Here is a 13000-nt window from a genome sequence, read left to right as displayed (position 1 = left end):
AGAGATTGATGCTTTTAATCTATTTTTCTAAGTTAGAGAAAGAGATTTAGAGTCTAACTCTATAAAAATACCTACTCTTCTGTCTCCTTATTCTTGTCCTAGAATATATGACCTTTGAAAATTAGCAATTCTAATATAAATAGTAAAAACGTTTTCTTTTTTAAATATTAACTCATTTATATAAAAATAATAACGTCACCAATGTTACCAAAATTTTTTCTCGCTTAACCATTCCCCATTCGCTTTTAACTTTTTCGCTTTCCCGACCTTCGCTTTTAAAATTTTCGCTATTAAAAGTTTCGCTTTAACGACACCGAAACGAACCTAACCGTATATGTCGATTGAATTTAGACTCTTTTCACAACCCTAATTACTGTGTTGCGAATTATAGAAAACGAAATGTTTCGATGCAAGTAAATACACGAGGAGGTTTTATACTGTATCTTACATTACTTAATAGCTCTATAATGCACGGTAAATTTTAATTTTGATAATATTAAACAAAAATTGAAATTTGTTAGTTTTTGTAGTAATCAAAAGTACTGGGTAGTTGTAAAAGTATGTTAATACTACTACGTAACGTTTTCCCTTTTGTCCCGAAGTAACAAAAATTCTTTTTTGACGATAAATAAATGACATAAATCAAATATAAAAGATTTCCAAAGATTAACATGTTACCAAGGTGTCTTGTTGTGTTTCTTTGTGTTGGTAAGCAAAATTTTAAACACTGTAGAAGAAGGTTGTTTGCTTACTCCGTTATGAGTAGAAAAGTGGTCAAAGTAGCTCCAAGCGACATAAAAAGTGGGAAAGCTTCCATTCAAATAATATCTCCATTGGGTGCGAGTTGTTTTGGTATAATTTTTTTGTGGAATGTTTTCTAAGAATAAAAAGAAATAGAGTTTATTTTAATGCTTGTTTGTAATAAAACTAAAGTAGTTAAGTTAATTAAATTATTTTATGCAACTAAAATTAAATTTTTATATTTTAGTTTATTGATTACAACATTAATTATAAATAATTAATTGAAATAATTGGTGGAGATGTATTTCAGACACTCCCTTTAGTATGTCTGTAAAAAGCTAGTCTTAGGTTTTATGTAAAACAGGTATTATTGATAACCATACCCTAATCCTGAACCTAACCATAAAGTTTATTTTATTGCTAACTATACTCTAACCAAACACTTATGGAGAAGGGTTTGGTTGGGGTATGGATTTCATTGTATTTGTTTCGCATAAGTCTTTTTACTGACTTATTAAAAGGAGAGAAATACACGTCCGCATAATAATTCAAGTAGTCAATGATGTCATCATTACATTTCAACCCAGGCTAAACTGTCATAAGTTTTGTGTATATATATTTCAGTAAATGTGTACAAGTATATGCGTTATGCACTTACTCACACAGATTCATGTACATATATTTTCAAAAACACATGTATAAATACTAACACATGTGTTTACACACATACTTTCGAGGGTTAGGGTTCAGACAGACAAAATGTACATTTTAAAGACAAACACAGTTGAAAAATTCTCACAATTTTTTTTTGTTCTATATATATTTTTTAAGACAGTCAAAGTTAGTCCAAAATCCTGAGTTTCCAATTTTTAATCCAAAAGAATTAGGTACTGGTGAAAAGTGTATTTTGACAATTTTTATGGAGTTTTAAGAGGTAATATTTCAAATTTATTGTCTCTACAAGATTTTGGAAAGGTCTCTCAGTCATATAGGTTAACAACACCCAGCAGAATTTTATGGGTATATGTATCATGTTCTTATCGTTTATTTTACATAGAGAAAAGCATTTTTTGGCTTTTATTTACAAAATTTATTATACAATAATATATATATAAATATTCAATATAGTCTTAAACTATTTCTTGTTTTTTCTTGTATAATAACTCATGTTATAATGTTTAGGGCTACATCTTATAAGTGCTTTCACAGAAAAAATTCCTTTGTGCAGAATTAATATCAAAATGGAATTATTTTATGATATGCATTTAATAATGTTCAATGGAAATTATTTTAATAATGTCCAAAAGAAATTATCTGGCAATGATTACAATCTTATCTGACAGAGATAACTGATGTTATTTATCTGACAAATTTAAGAGTATATTCAGTGTTAGAGTATATTACAGTGTTTCTGTTCATCCGAAAAAAAAATTTATGTTAATGGATTAAAAAAAAACACATAAAAGAAACAAGTTTTCAATGAATTCCTAGTTTAATTAGCTAATTTAGACTATCATGATTGCTACTACCATGATCTCAAGTGAGCAATTTTTTTTTGTTCAATTCTTCAAAAGGCCTGAGTGACTTATCATTTAGTAAAGTTGCATCTTTTTATTGTATCTGTTTCTTAATGCTCAGAAAACTTTTATTAATAAAAAGTTAGGAAAAGATATAAATGGGAGAGAATTCCAAAACATGTTTGAAATAAAAAACCAGATAAATAAAAGTTTTTTTGATCATGAAGAAACAGTTATAATAAATGGATTTAATTTTGCTGAATTACAAGTCAGGCAAAATTGAGTTTTGGTTGATGAGACAAGTGATAATTAGTTCACTTAAGCAGCAATTATGGTACTATTTGTTGAAAAGAGAAAGAGATGCAACCTTACAACAATGGAATTCAATTGTGTTCAAGCTTTTGAGCCCATTTAAAAGCAACATTTTAGACCTTTTCTAAAAAAGAGCCTCATTAGAAGAACCAGCCTTAATATGACTGCATTATTCCATGCAAGGACGAAAAGAGATTTATAAAGGTAAAGAATGGAATCAGGAGTTAAAAAATGATGAGCGATAAGGGCAATAAAGAGAGACAGATAATACATAGGATTTTCCTAAAGTCTACTAATAATCCTAAATTCCTTAATTATTCCATAACACCACCTGAGATAAAATATGAGGTTTAGTAATCTGAGATTAATGGAGATTTCTCCATTCTTTATTTAAACCTCATATTTTGCTAAATCTTTAAGTGACACAAATTTTTATAAATAATTTTCATTAGGATAACTCAACTTACTATGCAAGAGTTTTGTTTGTCATCTTGGTTTTTTTTTAATTTGTTTTTTTTTATAAGAAATTTATAGATTACATTTTTGCAAGCTTGCCTTCTAAAACCTATTGCATAATTGAAAATGTCTAAATATTAAGTTTATTTGCAAACATCAACAAAATTACTATTCATGATTATTTTTTCCTAATGGTTTTACGTAAAATAATAAAAAACAAAGTTTTTTTTTTTTTTTTCGGTATTATGCAAAAGTTTAACATCATTTCAGTAAATAATTAAAAAAAAAAAAATATTTTCAATTTTTGAATTTTTTTTCATATGTAAATGTTGCCAAGCCTAAACTCTCAATAAATGATTGGTATCATTTCATATCATATTTTATTTATTATAAATAAAATATGATATAAAATATCATAAACCATAGTTTATTTGCAATATGAAATTCACAGTTAATCAGTTAATATTGCCCTGGGTAGCTACTAGGCGGCAGTTTGAGTTTTCACATTGTAAATTAAATAAATGTAATATGTTTACATTTTTATTAAGTTTTCTATCACTTTTCAGAACTTTGTGAAACCTGTGGAATTACAATAATATTTTTTGGATTAGTTCTTTAAACACTTTATGGTTCAAACATTTGTTGAGAAGGTTTGCATCAATAACAGCAACAATATATTTTCCATATATATAAAGTACAAATATTTTGAAAAAACAAATATTTTGACTTAAACAAAAATAAACTTCACTTAGTGATGTTTTCAAATTAAAATAAAATGTTTATTAATTTTTTTTTTTTTTAATGCAAGGACATTGCTCATCATCAGTAAATGAGGATTTCCCTATAAAACTGACAACTGAACAATTAAAAGCTAAGCTGACTCCTGAACAATATGCTGTCACACAAAAGTCAGGAACAGAACGGTAAAATATTAGAACCGAAATTAACTTTTAGTCAAACAAAAATTATATTATTGATATTTAAAATTAGGATGATAAAAAGTTGCTTTATATTTAATTTAATGTTAATAATTTTATAAAGAAGCTTTTGAAGTTTTGGATGTTTGATAAATAATGGTATTAACTAAAAAACTTTGTGCATTTGATAATCTTATATCTTATAAATTTATTCATTTTTCGCTATCCTCTCTTTTATCATCAAAATTTTATGAAAAGGGTGAAGAAATTTAGTATTCAGTATTATCACCTCGTCATGTTATGAAATTTTTTATTTTATATTTAAAACATACGGAACTATAAGTTATTTGTTTTAGTTATTTGATATTTATAATTTTATATTTCAGTTTTTGTTGTTGTTGTTGTAGTTAATTAGATATTTTAAACATATTTCTTTAAAATATGTTACATAATAATTTCATTATTATGTAACATATATTAACATTATATAACGTTTAACAGTTCGTTACAAATGTAAAGTAACATATTTTTAAGCTTTGTCTTAAAAAGTGTGTAGATCTAAGTCAGTATTTTTAAAAATATAGTGAGCAGTATTGTCTAGTTTCAAAACTTTGTATTCTGAAACATTCTACACACACACACACACGCACACACACACACACACACACACACACACACAAATATGTATTGATAAAAACAAAATGTACCAATAAAAAATGTTGCATAAACATCACACTGAAGAATAGCTTGCATATAGCAGATAGATAAATAGCCTACAAAAAAGCCACAAAAAGTTCATTTACATATTCTATTTAAGTACTTTATGAACTTAAGGTGAAACAGACAACTATGTATCACATAATTTCACAATATATTTTGCCATCTAGCAAAGACTGATATGTGTAAAGAAATAGAGTATACATCTTTTAGGTACAAATCTCCATGAAAGCTGAAAGTTGCGGTGATCAACGATTTATTATTAATTACTAAAACATCTGTTTTGTTAATGTTTTTTGTAAGGATCAAGAAATTACAAGACAATAAAGGTCTAAGACCAATACCAATATTTCAAGTTTTCAAGACCAAGTCAAAGGCTCCGAGCTCCAAGACCAAGACAGTTGAATATGAGTCTTGAGATGTCCCAAAAGGATGTCTCAAGACTCATATTACTGTATTTATATCTCTACTTTTTCCAAGTCTGTAGTGTCCAGAAGCTCTAAACATGTTTGTTGACTTATTATGTGCTATAATAAAAAAATTCATGAGATTTAATGACTTGAAACTTATTGTTTGTAAGCCCGGAGTCCTTGCCGCCATTATACCTAAGGACTCCGGGTTCAAAAAACGATTGTTCCTCTAACCTAAAAGTCTTAATTTTTTTCCTATTAGTAGTCCATAAACTTATTTATATTTTTAGAGCACCTTGATACCAAAAACTAGGATAAAGTAATCTTTTTGTGACTTTCAAATCCGGAGTCCTTTTTGGGACTCCGAATCCCTGCATTAATTATTTATAACCTTTATTTTGTATATAAATAGCATTTTTTAACTCAGTATAATTAACAAAAAACATAAATGTAATGCTTTTTAATAAAGTGATCACATATCCACTAAGCATAAAAAATTACTATATTACTTGTTGTTGTTATTATAGATAACTGCTTTTATAATAGGAGTACTTATTACTGTAGTTTTAAAAGTTGTATCATACATTAACAACCCTAGTTGCTAAAATTTGTAAAAAAAATAACCATTTTGATAAAGAATTAAAATGTAAATTAAAAATAATATTTTTTTTTTTCTTAATAATTTTTTTTGTCTTTTATCTGTCAATAATAAAATGGATAAGCTGTTGTCTTGAATTTTCCAATAATTTTTAAATAGAAAATGAATTATAAATTAAAACATATGCTAAATAGATGTATCAACCTTACAACAAAATGTCTATACTTTGTTTATATTACTTATATTATCTTTAACAATAATGTACATTATGTTAAGTTGGTTTACAAAGTCGTCTGCAACTATAGTATGTAAATAAGATGACAATATATTATATTAATAAAAATAACACATATATAGTAGTATATGATATAAATATGATTAAGTAATATGATAATAGAATGCTAGCTGAACTTTTGCTAGCTGATTACCAGCTTTTGTAGCTAGCATTCCTCATGGCCAAATTGTTGTCCTTATCAGTACAAATATACATTGCTAGTTGCTAGTTGATTTACCAATGGGAAGTATCTACATTTAAAGTAAATAACATTTATTAACAATAATAATGATAATAAAGTGCTGAAACAGGAGCAGATACTTCTGTGGAACCTAACTTGTCAGGTTCCGCAGGTTGTCAGGTTCCGTATTAAAGCCTAAATGTTTTATTAAATATTTCTTAATAGTTAAATTTTAAAGTCATTGCCTTTGTCTATTAAACATTTGATATAATTTAAGTTCTGTGCACTGATTGTAAAAGAGTTTAACTTGTTCTAAATAATTGCAATTTGGTTTTTTAAGAAATTGTATTTTGGTATACAGTCTTTTACCAGCTCTGATTTCAGTTTACAATTGTGACCACATATTTTTAATGTTCTATTATTAAATAATGCTATTTGTTTGTCAAAGTTGTACCATTTCAATGTATTTAGTTTATTAAATATTTTACATATTTGAATTGCATCAGTTTATGTCATAACTTTGCATTAGGCCCGTAAAGGTACGATGCATAATACCAATAGTTCTATTTGCTTTATTGCATGCATAATTAACTTGTTCCTTCCATTTCAAATCATCATCAGACATATCACAAAATAATACCTAAGTCTTCCTCACAGTAACTTGATGCATTAAAGTGGATTGAATCATCTTTTGTTGTTATAATGTAGTTGAAGCCATTTTTTTTTTTTAAATATGCATCACTTTACATTTTGAGTAATTTAATTCCATAAAGTTTTGCAATACGTATCTCTTTACATTTTGCATAATTTAATTTCATAAAGTATTAATTACACCACTGAACCACCAGAATAATGTCATTTTGAAGACTGTAATAATCATTAAATATTTTTATTTTCCTTAGGCACTGCCTTGTGGTACTCCACTAATCACATTTGTCCAAAAAGATGCATATTGACACATAACTATTATTTGTTTCCTGATACTCTAAATCTTTTCAATCCTTACTAAGTTTCCGCAAATACCCTTTGAGTTTCCTTAGTAGTCTTTTATGGGGAACAATATCATAAGAAAAATATTATCGATAGATGACTTGTTCTAATTGCAGTTTGTTTATCTAGAGATTTCAGTAAATTTGTTATGACAATAAAAATTAGATTTATTTTTTCTTTCCTTTTAATAGCGCAGTTAAAGATAAATAATGATAATAATAATAAAATGATAATATTAGTTTATTTAAGCATTAAGATAAATGACTAATAATAGTAAAAACCAGTAACAAAAAAAAAAAAAAAGTATATAAAAAGGATTTATCCAATTGAGGATTTAAAAAGTTTGTTTAAAACAAAAATTTAAATTTTTTAATTTAGTGTTGTTTATAAATTATTATTATTTATTATTTATTGTTTCTCTTTTTAATCAATGTAAAATTTATTCGAAATTAGTTGTTAAAAGCTATAATTATTGTTTAGTCTTATAATTTTATATAAGGTTTGTTAGCTTCTTTTGACCTTGACTAATTTTTTACTTTTTTTATTGTTGAAAGCTTTTAGTTGAAAGGTGCCTGCATTATATATTTACATTTTCATTAATTTTTTTTTTTTTCCGATTGAAACTCTATTGAAAATAGCTAAGTTATTGAGTAAATATTTAATATTAAGTTATTAATTTGATATTAAGTTATTCTGAATGAACAAATAAATAGTTGTAGCCAAAAATATTGTCGCCAAGCTAAAATCCATTATTGTTATTATGCAACTGTACAAATACTTAAATTTTTCAACAAGAGTAAGGTAAATAAGGTACCCATTAATGGTGATGATGATGATGATGATGATGATGATGATGATGATGATGATGATGATGATGATGATGATGATGATGATGATGATGATGATGATGATGATGATGATGATGATGATGATGATGATGATGATGATGATGATGATGATGATGATGATGATGATGATGATGATGATGATGATGATGATGATGGTGATAATGAAACTTCTTTTTTATAGAGCATTTACAGGTAAATACTGGGATAATCACAGAAAAGGAGTTTATAAATGTGTAGTTTGCGATGAAAATTTGTTTAATTCTGATACCAAATTTGATAGTGGAACAGGCTGGCCTTCTTTTTATGATGTATTAGAAAAAGGAAAAGTAAAATTAATTACTGATAACACTATGTTTATGACAAGAGTTGAAGTTTTATGTGCTCAGGTATTTTTAAATATTTGTCCTATTTATTTGGTTATATTTTTTAAACTTTTAACTACTTTGTTTAAAAATGCAGCATGGCCTACTATATTTACACGGCCGGATATCTTGCTTTTCAGAGCAAAAATTTAGAAGGTTAACTTTCAGACTTTATTAAACGTCATTTAAAGTTGTTTATTTAAATATTCATAATATGGTTAATGAATGTGCTGTAGTTTACTGTAAAACTGGGTATAAAAAGAAAGAAAATCAAATTGATCTTATTGCTGAAAAGCATTCACTTTTTGGATTTCCTGATAATAATCCTTACTTATTTAAACAGTGAGGAATATTTATTAATTGAAAGTTATGTTAAGTTATTAATTAAAAGTTAATCCCTCAGTAAAAATTCAGCTATTTGTGCTAAACATTTTGAAAAAAAAATATTTAAAAATTGGCAAAAGAGTAACATAAAATTTAAATCTTGTTCCAATTATTACTTAACTAAAAAAATACTATCATCATAATTCATTAATTCATAAAATTAAATCTTGTTCCAGTTATTACTTAACTAAAAAAATACTATCATCAGTATATCCGACTACATTGAAAAGTAGCTTTTCATTTTGATCAGTTTCCTAATGTTTTTGTAGGCCATGATTGCAGCAATTGTTAAAGTAGGTATAAAAATATCCAATAAATGTAGGTAAAAAACTTATAAAATGTAGGTATGAAAGTACCTACTTTATCAATTGGCAGCAATTGTTTAAGTATTTTTAAATGATTTAGTGTGGTGCACATTTGGGTCATGTATTTGACGATGGGCCTGCTCCCACTGGAAAGCGTTATTGTATGAATTCTGCTTCACTTAATTTTCAAGGTCTGTTTTTATTGTCGAAATTTACATCCTACATGTTATGTTATTATTTATATGTTATATTACATATTTAAATGTTATGTATTTAATGTATTTTCTTTATTTCATTCATGCTTACTGCTGTTCTGCTAGTTGCAGATTTATCAACAACTTATATAAAACATTTTAAATTTTTTTCTATTTTCATAATTGTTTAAAATATAAAAAAATAAGAAAACAGAAAAAAGTATTTTTTGGAAGAATTGCATGAGATTCTATTCCTTTAACACTTTTTTAATATTTTAAAAGTTGAGTCTTTAGCTACTTAGTCTGGGAGAAACTCTTTAGTTTTTAGATAATCTTTATTGCACCACCACCACCAGCAATAACTGCATTATTCTTGAAATATTTTATTTTGTACTACATATGCATCTCCTAATTAAATAAAAAAAAAGGCTAAGATGTTTTAGGACTTTCACATTCTGGTGCATACTCCCCGCCCCTACCCTTTTTCCAATCAAAAATCAAAGAGTTTCAAAATTTTAACAATGACACTTTTTCATGGTTAAAAAAAATTATTTTAACATATTTTAAAAATACTTTTAATAATAAAAAATAAATAATGAATAATTATATATACTATTTAAAATTTAGATCAGTGTCGGTAAAATGTGGAGGGAATCCGGGATCTTGTGTTAATGTGTAATATCTTTTCAAAATGTAAAAGGTATGCATAACACAAAAAGTGCAATTTATTAAATAAAAAGGAGATGTAAGAAGTATTGCATCGATCCACATTAACGTGGATTTGCTTCTGAATTCCCTCCTCCCTCTCCTCTCCTCCCCCCTCCCCCAATCTTGATTCAATTCTTAGCTATTGGTATTTTTTCTTACTAAAAGTTGCAAATTTCTTTGGTAAAATAGTATATTTTATTATTTTAGAGAATAAAGAACTCTAAGAAGCTTGGCTTTGTCCGCTGAAATTTTTGTATAAAAGTATTTTAATTATAAAATTTTTTAAATTATTCTTGTAATAATAAATGTAATAGTGTATGAATTGGTGTCATAACTATATATACAAGGTGGACTAGCTGGCTGATAATGTCGTAACTTTTAATTTTAAAAAACAAATCATAAAGTAAAATTAATTACAAAAAAAGCAACTCAAATTAAATATCTAAGCATATCTCAAATTAATTGTTTGCCAACTCTGATTACTGATCAATTACAATTTTGTTTGTGTTTTTTTTTGTATATTTTAGCAACTGTTTCCAACGCAGCGGTTGTTTAGAAAATAATATTATGATGATAATTCTTTTAAACATCCGATAATTACAAATAAGTAAAAGTAATTTTGCTAATGGGCCGTGTTCTTTTGCTAATGATGTCTGTATAAACATTTGAAAGTAGCTCATTATGTTAGTTTAAAGTGGGCAACTCTTAGATTGGCTTGAAACTTATTTATTTGTAATCTACGGCGCTTTTTACATTATTTCAGTTAACTATCATTTCGGTCTGTAAACGGCTAAGAAAATTGCAAATGTAAAAAAAAAAAATAATTCTCTTTTTAATTAAAATTAAAAAACATTCTCTTTCTATCCCATAGAACGAACCAAATAACTTTAAGAACGCTGCCACGCCAAGACATGATTCTTACGACGCTTTTTATGACTCCACACGTGCTCCAGCTTGGCATGCACAATATCAATTTGTTATTGGATTTTGTCCTTTCTTTAGCTAAAAACTCGTGTCATATTTTATCCGACAATTATGATTTGCTTGGTTGGCATGTCGTGACTTAAGTTTCGCATGAATAATCTATTTTTATAAAGTTTTAATTTTTTTCAAAATTCAATAGTTTATAAAGAGGTAATGAAAAACAGCCGTTTCACTTTGGGGTCTTCTGTAAAGTACGTACGCATGTATGAGGGAAGAGGGTTACACCAAAGCGTACGAATGCGTACAAAGGTGGTAATATTAAAAACAGCGAGTACATAGGCAGTTTGACTATATCTCGATGTCTCTTTAAACATGACTTGTTTTTTTTTTAAAAAAGATTAAAGTTTCAGTTTTTTCCAACTAGTTAAAATCATTTAAAAAATAAAACAGTAATAAGTTGTTTTTTTTAGTAAACACAAAATTAAAATATCCTGAAAGTTATACGCAAGCGCAGTAAGATTTTAAAACTTGAGAAATTAAGAAATGGCTGTACATTCTAGGTCATAATATACCTTTCTAATTATTTATTGAGTTAAGCAAGTTTATACATAAATTAATTACGTAAATTATTATTTCAAACATATGAAATGTTTTATGAAAAAAATATAAGTACAAAAAGTTTTTTTTCTGATTTGTTTTCAATTTTTAAAATAATTTTGCTCATTATTTGAGCGTTAAAATTAATTTTTTTTTGTATTTCAATTATTTAAAATTTTAAACTTTTTGGTAGTTGGTTTAGCTATATGGTTTCAATTTTTTATTCAAACATAAAAAGATAAAACATTTTGTGCTAAATTTTTAATAAATTAATAATCTTTACTTGATTTAAAAACACTAATATTGCAATAGATAGATATATAAAACCTAATCATTTAATAATTGAATAAATAAAAAAGTTTACACTCACATAGGGCTGCCATAAATATCGGACTACCGACTGGGACAAAGCCCCCTTCCTCTCCAGTAAGAAAAAAAAAGTGTAAAAAAACTTAACAATTATTACAATAATTGTTAAGTTTTTTTCGGGTTAAACTAAAGGCCCGTCTTTAGATTATCCTAGCCCCGTAGCGAAATAAAAGTTGCAGCCTCTACAAACTCTCTCCTCCCCTTCCCAAAATAAATCTGTTTTTCTGATTAGTAAAGCATAAATTTGTCTTTGCCCTTCAAGCTCAAATGAAAATCGATTGATTAGATTAACCTAAAAAATCGTTTATCCACCCAAAGGAAGTCTGATGCTTCAATAGACATTAATTCCTCATAAGCTCAGCAAAGCAGTGACGTATCCAGGGGGATGATTGAAGAACCTTGGATCCGTCAAGAAGCAGAGTGTTTGTTGGTGCTCACCAATAGCATAAGTTCTTTTCAAATTTGACGAAAATTGATTGAACCTTTTCGAACGAAAAAAGAAAGAGAGCTATTCAGCTCCCTTAGAGAGCTATTCACTTCACTTAAAAATGATTCAAACAACTTCCACTGCTTGAATCATTTTTATTTACTTTATTTAATCCTCTCGTATTTGTGCTTCAGATTAAAAAATCCGTACCTCGCTGATCTTTTTCCCGCTTAAAGTTTAAAAGTTAAGTTTGTAAGGTTAAGCTAAAAATAAATTGATTCCTTTCCGGTGTCATGAAATAAATTAACCCCCATAATAAATTAACTCCCGTTGCGTAAAAAATTACCCGGGGAGTTAATCTATTTCAAAATAGATTAACTCCCCTTGAAATAAATTAACCCCTGTCGGCGAAACAAATTAACTCCCCATAATATATTAACTCCCTTGGAACAACTTATACGAATTACAAAAAAAGTTTTACCTTGATGTTTTCCAAAAGTGTTGTTTTTAAATCTGTTAATTAGTTATTGATATGGATATAAATTATATTTCTACGATTATAATATCATATATTATCAATAGTGGCAATATATATATATATATATATATATATATATATATATATATATATATATATATATATATATATATATATATATATATAGGGGAAGTGGGGGCATAACAGTCCCCGTAACGTTTAGATTAATGGAGTATGAAAATAAAAGCTTTTTTACCAGTGTATTTCGATAAACACATCATTAAGCTTTAA

At 26.9% G+C, this 13000-nt stretch overlaps 1 protein-coding gene across 3 annotated transcripts; it reads left to right on the top strand.

Moving 5' to 3' along the window:
* Window positions 1–314: 314 nt before the first annotated feature.
* LOC100199946 (peptide methionine sulfoxide reductase MsrB) lies at window positions 315–10814 on the top strand. 3 transcript variants are annotated; one of them, XM_065815454.1, is made up of 5 exons: window positions 315–474; window positions 3835–3949; window positions 8143–8347; window positions 9113–9203; window positions 10122–10236. In XM_065815454.1, exons 1-5 carry the CDS (start codon window positions 408–410, stop codon window positions 10136–10138), a joined length of 495 nt encoding a protein of 164 aa, XP_065671526.1. In that variant the 5' UTR covers window positions 315–407; the 3' UTR covers window positions 10139–10236. The 3 variants fall into 3 exon arrangements, with proteins under 3 accessions (XP_065671526.1, XP_065671524.1, XP_065671525.1); XM_065815452.1 differs by having other exon boundaries at window positions 452–852; XM_065815453.1 differs by lacking the exons at window positions 315–474; window positions 10122–10236 and adding exons at window positions 581–852; window positions 10786–10814.
* The last annotated feature ends 2186 nt before the right edge of the window (window positions 10815–13000 follow it).

Source organism: Hydra vulgaris, chromosome 13 (assembly GCF_038396675.1).
Source record: "Hydra vulgaris chromosome 13, alternate assembly HydraT2T_AEP".
NCBI classification, from domain to species: Eukaryota; Metazoa; Cnidaria; class Hydrozoa; order Anthoathecata; family Hydridae; genus Hydra; species Hydra vulgaris.
Note: the sequence above shows the minus strand (reverse complement) of the source record. Positions and strands in the feature narration are given on the sequence as shown.